The sequence below is a fragment of the Macaca thibetana genome, chromosome 7 (assembly GCF_024542745.1).
Source record: "Macaca thibetana thibetana isolate TM-01 chromosome 7, ASM2454274v1, whole genome shotgun sequence".
NCBI lineage: Eukaryota > Metazoa > Chordata > Mammalia > Primates > Cercopithecidae > Macaca > Macaca thibetana.
Window position 1 is genome coordinate 2,751,202 of NC_065584.1, and position 20,757 is coordinate 2,771,958.

Genomic DNA, 20,757 nt, shown 5'->3' on the forward strand with positions numbered 1-20,757 from the left:
AGGTGGAAGCAAAGGCAGGTGGGGACAGGTGGCTACTCCCTCACCCCCACCCTGTGTCCTCCTCCCGGCCTAGGCTGGGTGCAGGTGACAGTCTGAGCTGTGCCTGGAGCAGGAACACGGACCCAGCAGCACAAAGGGTGGGGCAGGCAGGCTGCACACCGAGGCCATGTCCCAGGGCTTGCAAGGACCCAGGTACAGATGGGGAGATGGAAGCCAGTGGGATGCTGGCCCTCCTTGCACAGCTGGCCATGTCTACCCCCGACCCGGCGAGGGCCAGGACAGCTCAGGCACGAACAAACGCCAGCACCACTGGCCATGCCCACTGGGACTCCATGTGTGTTGGGCAGCTGGCCACTGGCTGGGCAGAGCGAGGGGCTGGGGCTGGCCTCTGCCTACAGCAGCTGAATGGGGGCTTGGAGATGATACAGAGAAGCCGTTACCCAGGGCTGTGTGTTCGGTGGGCCACTGGTTCCCTCCCCGTCCCTCCTCAACTGTGCCCTGGGTTAGCCTCAAAGCTAGGCTTTGACATTAGCCCTCCTCTGCAAAATGGGAAGCAGACAGCCTGCCCTCTGCCCCAGGTATGGCTCCTGGTTGAGTTCTGGCCCACGAAGGGCTGCCTGGGGGGCCTCAGTCGTCACTGTGAGGTGGGCCTGGGGCAGAGCCCTGTAACAGTAGGGCAGCCCTCCAATCCGCCCCACCCCACCTCTCCCACTTTGGACCTTGGGGTGCTCAGATTGAGTCCAGGTCACAGGAAAAGGGTGGGGTGGTAGAGAGCTGTCATAGCACGGGAGCAGGGGGTCCCTGCCCAGGGCACCAGGGCCGGGGGCCTTGGCAGCATCTTCCCATGTCCCTCTGACCCTGCAAAGGCCTTGATCGGCCGCCAGGAGCCCGGCCAGGCCTCCAGTGGTGTCCATCTGCTCCTTCTGGGTCTCCATGCCATTTCCAACAGACAGAGGTTGGGGCTGAGGGAGACAGAGGGTACCCCAGCCATGGCCAATCACCCTTCTGAAGTGAGAACAGGAGTGAACTGAGGGCACAGAGGCTCGGGGTGGCCCAGCCTGGCCCTTCTCTCCTGGCCCCTCTCCCTCCCACCTCTGCTGCCTCTGGGAAAAGCTGCAGGCGAAAGAGGAAGGCAGCCTTGGCCCTTGCCCTTGGCCATTCTGTCCTTAGGGCCGTCACGCTAGTCATCCCATCTGGGCTGTGACCATGCTGGTCGTACCACCCAGGCTGTGACCCAGGCCCTGACTGGCCAGGAGGGCTCTGGGGTCCAGGCTGGCCCTTGGGCAGTTCTCTGTCTGCATGCGCTGCTCTGGATTGACACAGGTGGCTGCCTGGAGGGCGGGCCTATTCCTGCCCTACCAATCCCCGAGTTTGGAGGCCTGGTAACGGCTACTTGACCAGGACAGGCCTGTCCTATTCCCAGAGTGGCAGTGCCAGGACCCTGAGCCTACCCCAGTGGTAGCAACAAGGGGTGGGGGGCCTTGGCCTCCAGCTACTCTGTGGGGCCAGCCCATATGCACCCTGACATCCAGTAAGTGCCATGTGCCTACCTGGCACAGTGCCAGTGGGGCTGGGCTCCAGGCTCTGGGCACAAAGGCAGATGCACACAGTAGGGGCTTTATCAGCCCCTCCTGGCAGAATGGATGGCACGGAGTGTAAAATGGCACTGACTGTCCCTTGCCTCATCTGTGAAATGAATGTTCCTGCAGGACCCATGCCTCACCGGGAGGGATGAGGGTGGGAGACCGTGCGGTGGGACCCGGCAGGCTAGCTCATTCCTTCCCTCCTCACCCACTCACTAAGCACACAGACACGGCCCAGGCAGGTGTGAATGGTGAGGGAACAGGCCCGGCTTGGGGCTGGCTCTCGGGGACTGACATGAGCCCTCAGAGGGGTGACCCTGAGCAGCCCCTGTGGTTCCTTATTTAATTACAGCTTAGAAAAGGCTGTGAGAGAGGACAAACCCTCAGGAGAGGACAGGCACCACCAGTCTGCCCTGCTCTCCTGGCCTGGCGGTCGCCAGGGTATACCAGTGCTGGGCAGGGGGGCAGCTGTCTGAACAGACCCCACCCCAGCTCGGGACTCAGGCTGTCTGGGTGCTCAGAGGCAGACCAGGCAGGACTCCCTCCTAGGGTGAGGCTGGCAGGAGTGGAAGTCTCTCTAACAGGGGGCCAGGTGGTTGGACCCTGCTCACCCCTCCAGCGACGGGGAGTCCGCGCCCATGCCCTCTCTCCTTCCCACAGTTGGTAGCAGCCTCCTTGTCTTTGACTTCAGTTGTCCACTAGGCCTGGCTCTGCTGTGGCCCCTGGGGACTGCCCTCCAGAGAGTGGCTCCTGTGTGGTCTCCACCTCCCGGCCTTCCCATCCACCATCCTGAAAACAGAGGTGGGTGTGCCTTCTCCAACGTCTTGTGTCCACTGGGCCATGAACCACACACCTACCAGACACCTGCTGTTTGCAAGATGGAGGCTGGCAGCAGGGAGTCAGGTCTCATTCCTGACTATGGGGAAATTTGACCTCCAGGCACCAGCAAAAAGCCAGAGGCTTGAGCTTACTTCACTGTCCCCAGAGCTGGGCCAGCTGCGTCCTGCCCCACACCCACAGGCAGCACCGAATTACTTTCCAGTCACCACCCACCCCTCCCGCAGCCTGCACGAACCCCATAACTTTTCCATCCCGGGAAGTAACTGCACTTTGATGGAAGGCGCACAGAGTCTATTTCAGGTAGGAGCCTCCACGTACCCACAAGTGCGGTGTGTCATTAGCTTGACAGCCGTCAGCTCCTCCACAAAGTGGGCGCTCACCTGAAGGTTAACTCTTCGCTGCTCAGGAGCCCTGGCTGTGGAGGCTACAGGCGCACCTGGCCACTTGGTCTGTCCCCACTAGTGACACCCCCTTTGCTGGGTTGTAGGGCCCATGACAGTCCAGGGATGGGAGGGCGGGGCCTGGGCAGGGGTCAGCTCCCTCAGGTTGCAGGAGGGCTCACTGCACCAACCAGGCTTTTAGAACAGAAAATTGCTGCTGCCCTGGTAGGGATGGGAGCCGTGTGAGGTCTCAGACCCCAGGCCTGGAACCCAGTGCTGCTATTTGCTGCACTGGGGGCTGAGCACCCACACACCAAAAGTCCCTGGCTGGGTGGCATCCTTGGGGTCTGGAGCACTGCTCTGGGACCCCACCTTCCCCTGTGCAGGGCAGCAGGGAGCAGGTCCCAGCCTGAACTGCTGTCCCACCCTTCAGAGTGCAAATGTGGAAACTGAGGCCCGAAGAGGGCAAGTATCCTGCTCCATTCCAGTGCCAGAGGGAGGGGCAGGGCTGGCGGCAAAGGAATTTCCTACATCCAGCGCCTTCTGGGCGTGTCTGACCTCTGGCCCGGTTCCTGGTTCCCTGTCCCCGGCAGGGTCTCAGACACTCTGCCTCCTGGTGTGTCCAGCTGGAGTGGCCAATAACGCTGTGGTCACAGCTGAGCTGCGGGAGCCCTGGGTGGGGAGCTTGAGCCCCAGAAAGCCCAGACAGGCAGTCCACCCCCAGGCCTGTGCTCCCCAGGGGGGACTGGGGACGGTCAGGGACACAGCTGGTCACCCCGCTTCCCCTCCTTAGTCAAGGTCACTCCTGGGGCGACTCCCCAGTTAGAGGGTTGACGGGTGGGTCTCGGGGTGCACAGGGATTGGCTTCTACCCCACCCAAAAGGAAAAGAGAACTGTGATGGAGGCTGATTCCCCTAAGCCTGCCAGCGGTGGGGATGGGGGGGAGAGCCCCCTGTGCGCCCACCTGCGCGTGGGCAGCTGGAAGCCAAGCAGTCAGGGTGGGGCCGCAGGCCAGCGCGCACCTCGGGGTGCCACCCGGGCTGCGGACCCGAAGTTGAAGTTTATTTTCCCAACTGTGGCTGATTCATGGTCAGGATGTGGCAGCCGCGAGGCGCAGAAATCCCGCCTGCCCCTGGAGTAGGCCCGGCCGACCCTGGGCCCACCACTTTGCGGGCAGTGAGCGCTCGGGCGGTGCCGCGCCGCGGAGGACCACAGTCCCGAGCGAGGCGCGCGGTGCCGGGGGGGCCAGGGGTGCCCTGGGGTCCCCGCCCGGGAACTGTGCCCTGCGCCGCGGAACCGCCCGCCGCCACCTGGGGCACACACGCCGCAGCCCGGAGCCTCACTCCTGGACGCAAGCACGCACCCGCCTCCTCCCGGACTCAGTTTCCCCTGAGGCTCCTAGCGGACCCCGAGGCCAAGGACTTACCCGGTGAGGCAGCGGCCAGAGGGCGGTGGTGCTGCCGGCACTCCGTCCGGGGCCGGGTCAGGGGCTGCGGGCAGCCGGATCCCACTGCGGCGCTCCGCAAGGCTCGGACCGTGGCTCCAAGCGGGCGAGGGGCGGGCGGGGTGGGGCGGGCGGGAGGAAGAGGAGGTGCCGCCCCGCCCGTCAGCGGCCACGTGGGGAGCGAGCGCGGGCCGGGGGCGGGGCCTGAGGTGGTGGTCGCTGGGGTGGCCCCGCCCACTGTGGCCGGCCCCTGAGAGCTCTTTAAGGGGTCTCCCCACACCCGTGAATACCCTGGCCGCCCTCTCGCGGTCGTCGCTGGCTTGGCTCCTGATGGGCGGAGATGGGGGTGGGACGCGAAGAGCTGCCGTCCCCCGCCTCAGCCCCCACTGTCCGCCCAGTCCCTGTCCTCTGCCTCCTCCCGTCCACCTACACCCCCATCCTCCCGGTGGGACTGGCTTGCCAGGCGCCGCTCACCTCCCTCTGCCCCGGCCCGGGACTCCTGTTCCAGCCAGCCGGATCCGGAGTCTCCGCGTCCGGGGATCCCTCGGCAGAGATGGCTCTTCCCAGGCTTCAGGGACAGAGAGCCTCCTCATCAACCAGGCCACCCATGTGGCCTCCTCTCCGCAGCCCTGCCTGAGCCCCTCTACCCTTGTTGGGGTCTCGGCGGTCTTGGGCAGCCGCTCTTCGCCGGTTGGTGGAGGCAGCTGCATGAGGGCCGCGGAGGTGTCGCAATGGGGTAGGTTTTCTCTGCCACCCCTCTGCTGTCCAGCCTCATCTGTCTCCTAGATTGGGGGGCACCCATCCCCCCACCGCCGACATTGACCAGCGTGGGGCGTGCCCATAGTCCGCTCTGAAAGCCAGCCTGGTTGGATGAGAGCCAGGCCCCAGCTCTGGAAGTCCCTTCTGATGTCTCACGCCTCAGAGCTGCAGGAAACAGTGCACCAGGCCTGGGGTTTGGGGGTCACTGGCAGCTAGAGGGAGGGCAGAGGAAGGCAGGCCTGGGGGAGCCCCCGTGTGACGTGTGACAGAGCAGACACAACCCCTGCCCTGAGAACCGGGACTAGCACTCCCTGTGCGGCCTCAGGCTCTGATATGACCCTGTGGAGCCTCAGTTTCCCCATCTGTAAAATAGAGTAAGTACCCATAAGGCCTGTATGAGGGTCAAGAACATGCGGATAAAGTGTCTCCACTCGGAATCCTGACATCTCTCTCCAGAGGGCCTGCTGTGTGGGCCGTGGCGGCCAGGGCTCAGGGTGAGGGCAAGGGGAGAGAGAAGGGCTCCTGAATGGCTTCCCAGCCCCGAAGCAGTTTCTGCTTTGAGGCCAACTGCGTGTCCTTTGACCCTGGTGTGCCTCCCCTCTGGTGGGGATAAGTCCGTCTGCTCCCTGTGCAGACCCTGCCCTGCGCAGCAGCCCCAGCCCTGGAAGTTTGCTGGCTCAGCCCCAGTGCAGGAGCAGCTGCTGGCAACAGCCCCATATGAGCGCTCCTGAGTGCCGGGTGTGCCTGAGGAGCCAGCCAAGGCAGGCGCTCGCTGGACACCCTCCAACCTGGGCGGCGGCTGCTCCTAGACAGGCACTCTGCAGTTCTTGGAATGCACCTGGAAGCCTTGCCGCCAGCCCTCCACACGGGGCTCCAGGGCCCCTTCCAGAGCAGGAGGCCTTCCTGCCCTCCCTCAAGCTGAGTTTTGGGTCTCCTGGTGCACTCCTGGACCCGAGCATTGGTGCCTGCGCTGGCACCACCTGAGGGTGGGGAGAGGGCACGGGTGGGGCTGACTCATCTGCATTGGGAGCTGGCGCCTGGCAGTGGTGCTTGCCAGTGGGTGTGTTTGTTGATCCAGTGAATGGAGGAATGTGGGAATGTCGGTGGGGAGTGAGCTTTGATCTGCAGCCCCCTCCCCTGTCCACCTGCCTGGGGGAAAGGCAGAGTTCTGAGCCTCACTCAGAGGCTGGAGCAGGAGGCTGGGTGTGGGTGAGGGGTCCACCTTTCCTGCCTTGATGGGGGAGGGGGGCCCAGCACCCCCAGGGCCACTTCTGCCTGGGGCTGTCTCCCTTGCACCCAGTCATGCTTCCGAGCTGCACACCTGGTCCAGAGAGGCCAGCACAGGCTGGAGCAGGGTGAAGAAGGTGGGGTGGGCTGGGCGCGGTGGCTCACGCCTGTAATCCCAGCACTTTGGGAGGCCGAGGCGGGCGGATCATGAGGTCAGGAGATCGAGACCATCCTGGCTAACATGGTGAAACCCCGTCTCTACTAAAAATACAAAAAATTAGCCGGGTGAGGTGGTGGGCGGAGGCTGAGGCAGGAGAATGGCATGAACCTGGGAGGTGGAGCTTGCAGTGAGCCGAGATGGTGCCACTGCACTCCAGCCTGGGCGACAGAGCAAGACTCCGTCTCAAAAAAAAAAAAAAAAAAAAAAAAAAAGGTGGGGTGTATGTGAAATAGTTGGAGAGAGTTTGGAGAAGTCCCTGGATCAGCAGGGAGTGCAGAGGAGGGCTTTGGGCCCTGATTAAGAGTATGTGTGTGTGGAGTGGAGGCCGAGGCCAGAGGTCTGGGAGGGTGGAAGTGTGGACACTGAGAGGGGACTTTCCGTCAGGCTTGAACCCACTGTGCCCAGGACAGCAGGGTTCATCCCGCCTTGAGCACCGATTTTCTGAGACATACAGAGGCCCCATCCTCTTTTCCTTCAGTGGCTCACTCTCAACACTCTGCACCTCCAGCGCTCCCAGACTCCATCCTGGCCCTATTCTGAGCTTGCTTCCTGGCCCTGGCATTGAAGGGAGGACCAATTTGGCCTCAGAAACACACCACCTGCAGCCACTGCCTGCGGCTTCCGGAGCTGCTTCCTGGAAGCCATGGCCTGCCTGGAGCCTCCCCTCCTGAGAGTTGGTCCTTCCTCGGAGCCCGTACGCACGTGCTGGCCCACAGCTGCCGGTGCCCAGATGCCTGAGAACAGGGTCATGCAGGTACAGGCTGGCACTGTGACACACCCAGGCAGAGCCGCACATGCCTGGTCACTGGCACAGAGTGCAAGAGTGGCCCTGCCACTGCAGGCCTGCGGAGAGCTTGCCTCTACCTCTTTCTGGGGGATTGGGATGCGGAGAGAACAGACCTTGGCACCGGCAGCTTGAGTTCTGCTAGAAACAGGCAGGCAGGCGTGGGCGTTCTGAGAGAAATCCTCCCAGCCTGATGTTGGCGCCGCCGTGCAGTCAGGACAGCCTTGTATGTAGCAGGCGGCCACTTGCAGGCCCAGAAGGGCCGCCTGGGGTCCACCTGAGTAGCAGGCTGGCCATAGGTTCATTTCCTTCATCAGTTCAGCACCCAGAATGCTTTTTATCTTTTTTTCTCTTTTGATATTTTATTTTGCATCCTACTGGGGTGCCCTGAGATGATCTCTGACATTGTTACAGAATGAAGTGAAAGCATGCCTGCCCACTCATGTCCACCCACCTTGCCCCCCTATGTACCCATTCGCCCATTCATCCATCCATTCCCACACACACCTACACTTCATCCGTCTATTCACCCACCTACCCACCCGTCCACCCACCCACCCTTATCCATCCATCTGCCTGTCCATTCATCTGTCCACCCACCCTCCCATCCATCCACTCATCCATCCACCCATCATCCACCTATCTACCAGCCCACCCATCATTCAGTCATCCACCCATTCACCTACCTACCCACCCACCTATTCATCCACCCACCCTTATCCATCCACTGCCCATCCAATCATCCATCCACCCACCCATCTGTCTATCCAGTCATTCATCCACCTACCCATCCACCTACCCACCCATTCATCCACCCATCCACCCACTTTTTTTTTTTTTTTTTTGAGACAGAGTCTCGCTCTGTCGCCCAGGCTGGAGTGCAGTGACGCGATCTCGGCTCACTGCAAGCTCCGCCTCCCAGGTTCACGCCATTCTCCTGCCTCAGCCTCCTGAGTAGCTGGGACTACAGGCGCCCGCCACCACGCCCAGCTAACTTTTTGTATTTTTAGTAGAGATGGGGTTTCATCATGTTAGCTAGGATGGGCTCGATCTCCTGACCTCGTGATCCGCCCGCCTCAGCCTCCCAAAGTGCTGGGATTACAGGCGTGAGCCACCGCGCCTGGCCCATCCACCCACTCTTATCCATCCATCTGCTCATCCATTCATCCATCCACCCACCGACCCATCCATCCATTCATCCATCCATCAACCATCCATTTACCCATCCACCCATCCACCTACCCACCCATCATCCACTCATCTACCCATTCACCTACCTACCCACCCATCCATCCACCCATCCACCCACCTCATCCATCCGTCTTTGCATCCATTCATCCTTCCACCCACCCATCTCTCCATCCACTCATCCATCCACCTACCCATCCACCTACTCACCCTTAATCCACTCATCCATCCACCTACTCATCCACCTACTCACCCTTAATCCACTCATCCACCCATCCACCCACCTACCCACCCATTCGTCTACCCACCTATATCCATCCATCTGCCCATCCATTCATCTATCCACCCACCCACCCACCTATCCACTCACACATCCATCCACCTACCCATCCACCCATCCACCTACCCACCCATCCTCCATTCATCCATCCATCTGCCCATCCCTTCATCCATCTACCAACCCACCCATCCATCCACCTACCCATCATCCACTCATCCACCCATCTATCCACATAGCTATCCACCTACCCACTGATTCATCCACCCATCCACCCACCCTAATCCATCTGCCCACCCACCCACCTACCCACCCACCCATCCATCCACCTACCCATCCATCCATCCACTTACCCATCCATCCATCCACTTACCCACCCATCATGCACTCATCCACCTACCCTCATCCATCCATCTGCCCATCCATTCATCCATCCACCCACCCACTCACCTACCCACCCCCCCATCTACCCACCCCCCCATCCATCCACCTACCCATCCATCCACCCACCTACCCACCCATTCATCTACTTATCCACCCACCCTCATCCATCCATCTGCCCATTCATTCATCCATCCACCCACCCACCCATCCATCCACCCACCATCCACTTACCCATCCACCTACCCACCCATCATCTACTCATCCACCCATTCACCTACCTGCTCACCCATTCATCCACCCATCCGCCCACCCTTATCCATCCATCTGCCCATCCATTCATCCATCCACCCACCCACCTATCCACCCACACATTCATCCACCTACCCATCCACCCATCCACCTACCCACCCATCATCCACTCATCCACCCATCCCCCCACCTACCCACCCATTCATCCAGCCATCCACCCACCACCCACCCTTTCATCCACCCATCCACCCACCCACCTGTCCAGCTGTGGCACCTTGGGCAGCTGTTCTGCTCTGTGCTTGCTGACAAGGACACGACCATCCCCAGTCACCTCCAGGAAGGTCCTTCCTCCCCTACCCCTCCTTCAGCTTTTTGCTCTGTAGCTGGCAGCTTTGCCTGCTGGGGCTTCAGCAGCCCCCTGTGGAGGCTCTCAGTATTTTGCAAGCTTCTCCTGCATTTCTCAGTTCAAACTCCAAGAGCACCTGAGTCAGCCTGTCTGTGTCTGGCTGCAGGATGTAGACATTGGTCAGGGCTTATCCCTGGTCTGAGGAGGGGAGGCAGGAGGTGGGACCAGGCTGCTGCTCTTAGATGGGATGGTGGGTGGGGTGGTCAGTCAGGGGCTTGTGTCAGGCAGGAAGCTCTGTCCTCTTCATTTGAATATTGCACACACATACAGTAGAATCTCATTATTTGCAGATTCTGTACTTGGAAATTTGCCTACTCGCTAAAATGTATTTGTAAACCTAAAACCAGTACTTGCTTAAGAACAGTCTGCACCTCTTGAAAATGAAATAAAATAAGATCAATACTTGCTTTTGAGGTGATGCGTCCTATGGAGAAAATATGTGTGTTGGACAGGCTCTGAACAGGCATGAGTTGTAGTGCTCTTGGCTGGGAGTTTAGTGACGTATATTAAGAGAAACACATAAATAACTCTATCGTGTACTGATTGGTTGCTGAAAAGGCTGGAGCAGAGGCTCATAGGAACCTGGTCCTCTATTTCCCTTAGGAGCAGAGGTTCGGCATTCACTGAGTCAGTGCTTGCAGCCACACCCTGGAACACAGGACTGGCTGTCACAGATCGAGCTGCTGCATGGCATGCATGAGGTGGTAGAGCTTGGGTCTACCACACCAGGAGTTTTTACATTCATAGAAACCCATGTAACTACCACCACCCATATCTAACTATGCAACACCTCCAGGGCCCAGAAAGTTCCACTGCATAGCCTCCTCCATGGGCACCTGCCAAAGCTAACTGCTTTTCTCATCTCTGCCATCATAGATTCATCGTTCTAGCATTGCATGTAAATGTCAACCTTTGCGTCTGGCTTCTTTTGCTCCACACTCTCCGAGACTCATCCGTGCGGTGGTGTCCATTGTTCACTCATGTTTCTTGATTTCTGTGAAGTATTTCATTGCACAAACCTATCCGCTGAAAACTGAGGTGCAGAGGCAGGGTGCTGGCAGAGCTGGTGGGCCTCCTTCGGGCACCTCACTGAGCAGGCTGAGCCAGTGCTGGCCATTGGGAGATGCAGTCCACCTCCCTGCTGACCTCCAGTGAGCCCTCAAGCTGTCCCTCCCCTCCCCAGCCTCCTTCTCGGTTGCCTCAGTTGTCCGGTGGGAGTCCAGGTAGGATGTGTGCTGTTCCCCGTGGCGGCACGCAGGTTACTTGCATGATGGGGAGAGCTGCTCAGCTTTGAACTGTCTTATGTTGGGGGTCTGTGCCATCTTTTGCTTAAAGAAGCAGTTCTCCAGCTAACGAGGTGAAAAGATACTGGGCCTTGCAACCCTGGTGTTGGGAATTTGAGGGGCTGGAGAGAGCACCAGATGGGCTCCCTGGAGGTGCTCCTTCGAGAGCAGGGAAGTGCCTGAGACCCACCCACACCCCAACCCATAGTCTGCGCGCCTGCGTGTAGCTGTGTTCTGACCTGCTCTGCTCCTGGCCTTGAACCCTGCAGACTCAGAAGAGGCAGGGATGGGGCAGCAGAGAAGGGGAGAGGGGGAGAGGGCTCAGGGCAAGGCCTGTAGCCTGATGAACTGGATCCTGCCTGATGATCTTGGAGGGAAGGAAATAAAGTCTAGAATAACTTGCAGGTGATTTTTGGCTACTGGACTGTGTTTGGAAGAGACATAGTGCCAAGACTTTGTAGGTCTCCAAAGTCTCCAGAGGTAATGCGTATGTGTATGTGTGTGTGTGTGTGTGTGCGTGCACGTGTGTGTGCGTGTGCGTGTGTGTGCGCACACTTGTGTGTGTGCACACATGTGTGTATGTGCGTGTGCGTGTGTGCACGTGTGTGTGCGTGCGTGTGTGTGCGTGTGTGTGCATGTGTGCGTGTGTGCGTGTGTGCGCGTGTGCATGTGCGTGTGTGCGTGTGTGCGTGTACATGTGCGTGTGTGCGTGTGTGCGTGTGTGTGTGTGCATGTGCGTGTGTGCGTGCGTGTGTGCGTGTGTGTGTGTGTGGGTGCGTGCGTGTGTGTGTGCGTGTGCGTGTGCATGTGTGCGTGTGCGTGTGTGCGTGTGCGTGTGTGCGCACGTGCGTGTGTACGTGTGTGTGTGTGCGTGCGTGTGTGCGTGTGTGTATGTGCGTGTGTGTGTGCATGTGTGCGTGTGTGTGTGCGTGTGTGTGCGTGTGTGTGCGCACGTGTGTGTATGTGCGTGTGCGTGTGTGCGTGCGTGTGTGCGTGTGCGTGTGTGCGCACGTGTGTGTGTGTGTGTGTGTGTGTGCGTGTGTGTGTGTGTGTGTGGCGGGGAGTGGGGGCAGGTTTCAGAAGTATTTATGAATGGAATGATGACTGGAATGAAGACGCAGCTGTGGGCTGTGACTCTCTGTCCTCCCCTGCAGGCCTTCTCCCTCCTCCTTCACTCTCCCCTCCACCCTCCCATCTCTCCCTGAACACCTCCCTCCCTGTCCCAAGGCTCCAGGGCCTTCAGGTGTGCTGGTCACTGATGCCAGCCTTCTGCTTTGACACCCCCGGTGGGGGCCCCAGGCACCAAGGGAAGCCAGGCTCTTGGAGTGGATGGTGGGAGGCAGGGAGTGGCAGCCCCGGGCTGGGGCACGTAGGAGGATGCATGCTTGGGATTTATTTTGGATGGGTCACCGAGAAGCCAGGGAGGGTCAGTCTGTAAACCAGTTTGTACTGCCTCCCCAGGGCTTCTCCTCCCCTCCGCCTCTCCCCTCCCCCATTGCAGCCACCTGCAGACCCCTCCCCCAGGTCTCTGTGTCTTTGAGGACCTTTGCTGCTCCTTGGATTTTCAACATTAATACTCAGTTTATTAAAGTAGCACATTTAAAATCTCATTTTTGCCAGGCACGGTGGCTCGCGCCTGTAATCCCAGCACTTTGGGAGGCCGAGGAGGGTGGACCGCTTGAGCCCAGGGGTTCAAGACCAGCCTGGCCAACATGGGGAAACCCTGTCTCTATAAAAAATATGAAAATTAGCCAGGCTTCATGGCGTGTGTCTGTAGTCCTAGCTACTTGGGAGGCTGAGGCACGAAGATCGCTTGAACCTGGGAAGCCGGGGCTGCAGTGAGCCAAGATCATGCCACTGCACTCCAGCCTGGGTGACAGAGCGATACCTTGTCTCAAAAAATAAAATAAAGTAAAATAAAAAATAATAAAATCACCTTTTCCCCCCCAAATGTTTGGGTTTATTTTACCAATCTTATTCATCTACCAGTCCCTTTCGAGGGGCCTCTCTGGCTTTTTAAAGGAGCTTATGAATGACGTGTCTTCCATTGTCCTTGTCAGCACTTGGGATGCACACATGCTTCACAAGCAGCGACTTCACAGCACAAACCTTTCAGTATACTGATTCTTGAGTTCTTCAAAAATTCCAGTGTTGTCTGAAAAGGCAGCTCAACCATTTCCTTTATTTTCCCTTAATGTCACAGCTCTGAGTCAGCCACACGTGGACGGATCTGTAACAGCAACGATAATAACCACGGAAGCACGTTCCCTACATGTCCAGGTGCCAGCTGCAAGTGCCAGGGCTCAGCACGCCGGGCCTCCTTCCATCCTCACTGCCGTGTGGGTGGGCACGGGGACCCCCACTTTACAGAGGACGCTGAGGCCCAGGGAAGGGCAGCACCCTTCCAGCCCGGCCCTGAGTGCCGTCTGACCGCGTTACTCTGAGTTATCCCAGGCACACCCAACATTGTGGAGGCCCCAGCCACTAGCACAGGTTGAACGCACAGATGACTCCTCAGTTCAACCCAGACACGATAATCCTAGGGTTGGCTGACTTTCTTCCATCCTGGAGGCTAGACTTGTCCAGGAGGGAGGTGAGGATTTCAGGAGTGGCCACTGCTGGGGTGGCCCTTCCCCTAGGTGAGGGCTTGGTTTCACAGTCAGCATTCCTGAGTTAGGGTAAATAATTCCCCAGTTCTTACAGAACCTCCTAGTTTCACTGCTAGCTTGGGAGTAGATCAGACTTTCTTCTCACCTTGATGGGACCTGCTGCTAGGTTATGGCTGGATTCTGGCCTGCGTTCTCCCCTCACCTGGCCTGCAGGCCAGGCATCCCGCTCTGGCTTCCTCGTTCCTCCAGGGGTGCTGCCCATCCCGAAGGCCGGATGACTGTCCCTGCTCCCTGCTGCGCTCCTGCCTCCTAGGCCTGCTGCACGCCCCACTGCTCATCTGGGGCACCTTATCTGCCAGTCTCAGCTTTGCTTAGCCCCAGGCACCATGCTTTTTTAATGGAACGGAATCTATTTGCTCCTGAGCTCTTCCAGGATGACAGGGGACAGATTCCAGAGGGGAGGTGGGAAAGCCAGCGCTTCCCTCCTAAAGCCCCTGGGCAAGGCTGTGACCCAGCCCCCAGGCCCTCCCTGTCCCTCCCCACACTGCTGCCTCCTGTCTGCATCTTCCTGAGCGCCCAGCACGCATTCCCTTTCTCCTGTAGAATAATGGGGAGACTTACGGGTTAAAAATAACCCCAAACCCCAAACCCCATCTAACTCCACATACACAGGCTGTGCCAATTCCTCGCCAGGCACTGGGATCTTTCCCATGCCACTGCACAGGCTGCTGGCTCTTCTGGGACCCCCACCCCAGGGAACTCCTCCAGGCCCTCCTCCCCTCCCTGGAGACTCCCAGCCCCTCCCACTTTCCGCCTTGGGAGAGTGACAGCTTCCCTCCTTCCCACAGCGCCTCAGCCTGGAATCTCCACTTGCATGCATCTGGTTTCCTGTCTGGCTCCCTGCCTGGCTCCCCAGTTAGACTTTGAGTTCCAGGCCCAGTGTGGCCAGGCGTCAGCCATGCTGAGCAACCGAGGGGATGTCATGGGCTCCAACCCCCATCTTCACCTGCCCCACCCACCCTGCCTCTCCAGGGGTGCCTTAGAGTGAACCCCAGGTTGTCCCTGCTCCGCACCAGCATGCTGCCCTCCGGTGTCCGGGGCCTTCGGTGTCTGTGCCTCCTGCACTCAGATGCTTGCAGCCACTCCTCCGCCCCCATGTCTCCTCCGCTTTCTTGGCTACCCCAGCTTGGCCTTGTCATTCCTGACCTCTTACCTTGGCCATATTTTCAAAATAAAGTGGAAATCCAGTCCTAATTTCATGAGACATGGAGTTTGCTGAGAGGGGGCGCAGGTGCCCGAGTGCCAGTAACTAGGGCTTAGCCGAGTGCCTTCTACATCAGGCCTCCAGATGTGACACAACCAGCTCTGTGTCCAAGGTCCCTAAGGTGAGGGCCAAGCCTGCACACAGCTTTCTGTGGGTGGCGTCCAGGAGAATGTTCTTGTTCCTCTTTCACCTTTCATTGGCAGTGCTTTATTCAGTGAGCACAGGACATTGATGAGGCCCCGTTACAGTGGGGCGCTGGGAGGGCCCTTCCCTGCTCCTGCTTGTTGGGGGCCTTACCCCTCCCCCGTCCCATTTCCTCCTGCATGTGCCAGTCTGTGGATCCTTCGCAGCCTGGTGCCACCCCCCAGATGGTAGCTCGTGATGTCGACTTCTCTTCCAGGGCCTGGCTCGGGGAGGAGCTGGTGTTTGCTGGGAGAGTGAGTCAGCTGGTAGCTCTGTTTCCTTGGCCTGTGTGGAGTTTCTGTTTAGGAGGCACATGGGTGCTCCACAGTCTGAGTGAGCCCCTCCAGCTGAGACCCCACCTCACTGCCCACTGCGCCCCACCATCTCTGGTTTCTCTTCTCTGGGTTGGTGTTAGTCAGCCCCACCCACCCTGATGTCAGGCCTCCTCTGTGTGCACACGTGTGCGTGTGCGTGTGTGCGTGTGCGCGTGAATTTTCCCTGGGAGGTGGCTCCTGGGCGCTGATGAACCTGATTCGTTTCCAGCCAGGGGTCCCCGCGAGCCCAGCTAGCAGAGCTCGGGGCTTTCTGGAGCTCCCTTATGCTGGCAGAGGGCTGGCTGCGTCCTCATCTGATGCTGCTGACTCAAGGCCTGAGTCATTGCCAACCTCCTAGTGGTGGTTCCTGGACCTGGGGGTTCTGGGCAGGTTGGGCATTGCGGGTGCATAGGCCCTGGGGGGTGGGAGCTGTTGGACCACCGCCCTGCCCTGAGCAGCAGGGAGCCCTGCGTGGGCTGCATTCCAAAGCACAGGCCTGGCCTGGCCTACCTGGAGGGACTCCTCAGAGGCCAGGAGTGGCCCTGTGAACAGCGCAGTCCCGTGGTACAGCGGGAGGGTACTGTGGCTGGGCCGGTCTGGGCCCTGGCTCTGCTGCTTGTGCTAAGGGAGGAGGCCATCCCTCGTATCACCTTATGCCCAATTTCTGCCTCCAAAGAAAGAAGAAGTAAAAACTAAAAGGCAGAAGTGAAATCCACAGGCAGACAGCCCGGCGCTGCACCCTGGGCCTGGTAGTTAAAGATCGACCCCTGGCCTAATTGGTTCTGTTGTCTATAGATTACAGACATTGTATAGGAATGCACTGTGAACATCCCGATCTTGTTTTGTTCCGATCTAATTACCGGTGCATGCAGCCCCCAGTCACGTACCCCCTACTTGCTCAATCAATCACAACCCCCTCACGGGCACCCCCTTAGAGTTGTGAGCCCTTAAAAGGGACAGGAATTGCTCACTCGGGGAGCTCGGCTCTTGAGACAGAAGTCTTGCCGATGCCCCCGGCCAAATAAACCCCTTCCTTCTTTAACTCGGTGTCTGAGGAGTTTGGTCTGTGGCTCGTTCTGCTACAGTGCTGTCTGCTGAGATGGGGTGGTGGTAACAGTCCCACCTCCTAGGGCTGCTGGATGGGAGGTGTGTGTGAAGCCCACAAGCCAGGCCAAACTACCAACAATAAAAATGACCCAGATGCCAAGGCATGGGTGAGAGGCAGCAGCCTGGTCAATGGCCTGGCCAAAGTCCAGGGTAGGGGCCACGGGGCCGCTTCAGCTGTGTGCAGGGAAGGCTCCTCTGCACACACTGAGGTGGGAGGAGTGAGAATCAGAAGAAGGAGGGTGGGTTTGTTCCACAAGCAAGGAAAGGTGACAGAGGCCTCGAGTGCAGCTTGGGGACCCTGATTCACGGGAGTGGATTGGAGGGTCCCCCGTGGTGAGCGGCAGAGGATGGTACGGCCAGGCGGAGGGGGTGAGCTGGGGCAGAGCCGGTGGGATCTGCCGAATGGTAAGGGGATGCGTAAGCGTGAACCTGAGAGAATGCATATATTTGGGTAGAGGCCGGGGAATCAGCATTCACTCTTTGCAGAGGGCAGAGGTAATTCACAAATGATTGGGGATCCTCAGGAGCCCGTCTTGACCCTGTGTTGCCTTCCTCTGGGGCCTCAGTCCGCTGTTCAGCCCAAGATCCTCTAGAGAAGAGCCAGGACATCTGGGATCTCCCAGGAGCAGCCTGGTCCCCTGCAGTCCTTTTTGGGGCCTGGAGTTGATACTATGGGAGCCACAGAGCTGTGCTGGCCCTGGAATCCTGGGAGCCCTGTTTGCCTCCGTCCCTGTCGGGGCAGCCCAGCTGGAGGTTTTTCCCCATCCATGTGGTTTGGGCCGGGTGCCCTGCCCCAGTGCTGGGCCTGATGGGCACCTAGGGAGGACAGCTGGGCTGGGCCCACCCTCAGCCACTTCGCCCAGCAGTGCCATCACCCTGCTTACAGATGGACAAGCTCAGGGCCCGGGGCTGGCTTGGGCCCACAGAATGGCTGCTGGGGCTAGGGCTGGGCCCATGCCTCCCTGACCTGGCTCCACCCAGCTCCTGGCATTTCCTTCCCCTTCTCCCCCAGGATGCCCAGCCCTCCCAGCGGGCCGGCTGGGGAATCTCATTACTCCCAACCTGTAGATGCAGAAACTGAAGCTGCAAGAGGGGAGTGGCTGGAGACTGGGAAGGAACCCAGTGGCAAGGTCGGAGTCTGCCCAGCTGGGTGGGGATGAGGCCTCTGTGCAGAGCTGTCGGGAGTCCTGGGGGAGAGGAGAGGGGCCACTGCTAGCAAACAGAGGGTGAACTGGGGCTGGGACCAACCGGACCTGTGAGCACTGGTGTCCCTGGCCAGGTCACCCTTAGGGCCTCCTGGCAGGAAGCCTCCCACCTGGGCTGGCCCGTCTGGTCCTGGGCACCTGCTCAGGCTCCACAGGAGGGGCTTCCCATGTCAGGGCAGGAGCCTTCAGCTGGGGTCTGGGGTCTCTGACCACCCAAGCTCTACCATGTAGAGTGAAGGGACTTGACCCCTTTGAGCCTCAGTTTCTGCAGCTGTACCTAGGGCTGTGGGGAGGGGGATAGAAGGGAGAAGAAGGGGTGGGGGCACTGGCAGGTCTTGTTTTGAGGGTTGGGAAGGGGACTGTCAGGAGACCCCAGTTGCCGAGATGATGTGCGTGTGCACAATTGTGTGCCCACATCCCGAGGCACAGCTCCGGGATTACGGCCAGGCAAGAGTGGGGAGCCGACCCCCGTCGGCCACCCCCAGGGGCTTACAGAGCAGCTGGGGGTGCCAGGACTCTCCTGGGCCAAGCCTACCGCAAAGGGAGCGAGGCAGAGAGAGGGAGCCGAGTGGGGGGAGTGGGAGGAGCCACCAGGGGCTCCCAGCCCGGAGGGTTCGTTTGTCCGAGAGAAGGAGCTGAAAGGATCTCTGGGGCTCCCAGGGGAGGCTCTGATAGAGGGAGGAGGAGGGCCGACCGGAGCTCAGAGCAGGACCTGGGGCCATGTTGGTGGGCTGCTGTCAGTGTCCTCAGAGATTCCCCGGTGGGTTGAGGCCTGGCTCTGTGGCATTCCGCATGGGCCAAGCCTCTTGCTTCTGGAAATTTCTCTTATTTTCCTACCTCCTTGTGTTTTCTGATGGGTCCTTTCTTGGGGTCCCACCTAGGCCTTCCCCTCCCCTTCGCTCAGCCCAGTCTCCTGGGCAGGGTGGCCACCCAGAAGCTAAGAAGCCCTGTGGTCGCCTCTGCGTGTCCCTGAGATCTGGAACTGTAGCCCCGCCCACCTGCCTGCACTCCGCCCTCTGCCGTGGCGCGGGAAATTAGCTGCCTATGAGGGGTCCGCTGGGCTGGGGGCCGGGGAAGGTGGCTCGGCAGCCCGCAGCCCTGCGTTGTCCAGATGGATTGCAGGAGGGGTGCTCTGGGGAGCCCCCGGGCTCCACTGTAGGGGAGGGCAGGCTTCGTGCTGCTGTGTGGGGGCTGAGGCGGCAGCTGCGGTGCTGAGTCACGCTCCGGAAAATGAAGGAAGCAGAGTTTCCACCACCATCTGCCTCCTCCTTGGGAGGAGGAGGAAGGGGAGGAGGTGGAAAGAGGTGGAGTAAGGGAGCCGGGCGAAGAGCAGGGCTGCAGGCACAGGGGTGGGGGCATCCGGCAGGCCAGTGCCCTGCCTGTCCCAGACCGAATGGGGTGAGGGCAGGTGGTTCTTCCCGAAGCAGCTCTCGCCTCTTCATCAGGGAAGGGGGTGTTCAGTGATCCGCCTAGCAGAACCAGGCCACACCAGGGACTCCCTCCTCCCTGCCCCACCTCGGGGAACCAAGAACCTCCAGGGCTCTCCGGAGCTCAGCAGGCTCAGGTGCTAAGTCCCACTGCCCCCGTGTGTGGCCTGGCTGTCCCCAGTCCCCAGAGGCAGTGGGAACTTGACACAAAGTCCTCAGCCAGCCACAGCCTTCTGTCCCCCATAGTGTTAGGAACCTCCAGCCTGCTGGCTGCAGAGTCCAGGGCAGTGGTGGGGGGAGGGGGCTACTCTGAAGGGGGTATGGTAAGGCCCCGCCAGCTCTCCCTCTGGAAGGTGGCTGCTGCCTGTCAAACCCAGGGGTGCAGCCCCTTCTCTTGCCTCCAAAGGACAGGGGTGGATACCCAGGATGCCCCTATGTCTGGGCAGCCCCCCTTAGCTGCTCTGCCCTCCTGTCCTCCTGGAATGACATGTTTCTCCTGTCACGTGCAGATGTGGCAACCAACACCCAAGGCTGACGGTCCCCCCAGGTCCTCCCCGTGGGTCTCCCCAGTGGCAAAAACGGGAGCTGGGTAGGTCCATAGGTTTCAGCTCTAGTAATAGCAGACCCCAGCCTCAGCCCTCTCACCCCGCAGGCGGCCCTGGGCCAGGGATCCCTCTTTGCTTCCTAGGCATGTGATTTGCCCCTCTGGGCTTTCCGCTCTTCTACTAGAATGGGTGGTCCTGACACACGGAATCCAGCAGGAATCCTGGGCCGGTTCTGGCAGGGCAGTCCCCTGGCTGCTGTGTGTGGCTCTTCATAAGGACACAGGAGTCAGGAACCTTGTGGCTGCAAGGGCCAGAGACACAACCTAGTGAGGGCAAAAGAGGGAGGGAATTGATGGGCTGATGTCACAGGAGGCAGGGAAGGTGGCCAGGCCAGGCCAGCTGTCCCCGCACCCCCCCACAACACCCGCCTCTGACTCCACTTCACCCTGATTGTGCTGTCCCCTCCCCCGGGCTGGGGCCACAATGGCTGCAGGTCCAGGCTGGCTGCTCCTTGCCCTGGGGCCCTGGGAGGAGGGACAACATTGTTTATGAGACGTCTACCCCTAGGAATAACCCTGGGAACACTGGGGCTCCCAGGCCCACCCTTAAACAGTCTCTGGGAGGAGGACTGGGGAGAGGGAGATGCTACGAATGGAAGACCCTTTCTAAAACACAAGGTTCAAAAAGCGGGGTGGTAGCTTCTAAGTGCGGGGTCTGCAGGTGCTTCGGACCTGCCTACCTGAGGCCCCTGCCCACAGGCCCTTGCCCACTGAGGCCCTTGCCCACAGTGGCCTTGCTGGAAGGGCACGGTGCCCATGACCACCTGCCACACTTGTGTCAGACTGGACACAGGGCTGTGGAGGCCTCCGAAGGGCTGCTGGGGAGGTGCTGTCCAGCCTGGCCTGGCCATCAGGATGGTCAGGGTCCAAAGGCAACTCCTTGGTGCTGGGAGTGGAGAGGTCACTTTTGCGTGATGTCTGATTGGTGCTGGGAAGTCAAGGATCCTGGCAGGCAGGCAGGGCTTTGAAGTCTGCAGGCAAGTCACCCCCCACCACCCCAGCAAGGCACCCAGGTCAGGG

The 20,757-nt window shown here is 59.8% G+C and overlaps 5 protein-coding genes across 11 annotated transcripts in view; 1 reads left to right on the forward strand and 4 right to left on the reverse strand.

Annotated features, from left to right (window-relative positions):
• INF2 (inverted formin 2) overlaps nt 1-4,364 on the reverse strand; it is a 29,736-nt gene extending 25,372 nt beyond the window's left edge. The window contains exon 1 of the mRNA XM_050798365.1: nt 4,230-4,364. The gene's annotated coding sequence lies outside the window, so the exon portion shown is untranslated. The remainder of the gene's footprint in view (nt 1-4,229) is intronic.
• SIVA1 (SIVA1 apoptosis inducing factor) overlaps nt 1-20,757 on the reverse strand; it is a 692,134-nt gene that overhangs the window by 62,664 nt on the left and 608,713 nt on the right. The gene's annotated exons all lie outside the window — the stretch shown is intronic.
• ADSS1 (adenylosuccinate synthase 1) overlaps nt 1-20,757 on the reverse strand; it is a 251,931-nt gene that overhangs the window by 51,607 nt on the left and 179,567 nt on the right. The window lies entirely within an intron of this gene.
• Nucleotides 1-20,757, forward strand: part of ATP5MJ (ATP synthase membrane subunit j) — an 819,915-nt gene that overhangs the window by 31,143 nt on the left and 768,015 nt on the right. The window contains exon 1 of one of the 7 annotated variants that reach the window (XM_050798463.1): nt 2,045-2,048. The exons of 5 other annotated variants lie outside the window; for them this stretch is intronic. The gene's annotated coding sequence lies outside the window, so the exon portion shown is untranslated. Of the gene's footprint in view, nt 1-2,044; nt 2,049-3,742; nt 3,747-20,757 lie in introns of those variants that run through there. One more of the 7 variants, XM_050798496.1, reaches the window with a different exon arrangement.
• Nucleotides 4,442-7,098, reverse strand: LOC126958565 (uncharacterized). Its single transcript, XM_050796960.1, has 4 exons — nt 7,050-7,098; nt 5,858-5,986; nt 5,389-5,750; nt 4,442-4,815 (listed from the first exon to the last, which is right to left on the reverse strand). Exons 1-4 carry the CDS (start codon nt 7,096-7,098, stop codon nt 4,624-4,626), a joined length of 732 nt encoding a protein of 243 aa, XP_050652917.1. The 3' UTR covers nt 4,442-4,623.

Coding starts and splice junctions, on each gene's coding strand:
- LOC126958565 (XM_050796960.1), bottom strand. CDS start 7,098: ATGGCTTCCAGGAAGCAGCTCCGGAAGCCGCAGGCAGTGGCTGCAGGT. Junction 5,987..7,049: donor GCAGGCAGTGGCTGCAGGTG/GTGTGTTTCTGA, acceptor CCCCACCCTCAG/GTGGTGCCAGCGCAGGCACC. Junction 4,816..5,388: donor CCCTCATACAGGCCTTATGG/GTACTTACTCTA, acceptor CTGTCCCTGAAG/CCTGGGAAGAGCCATCTCTG.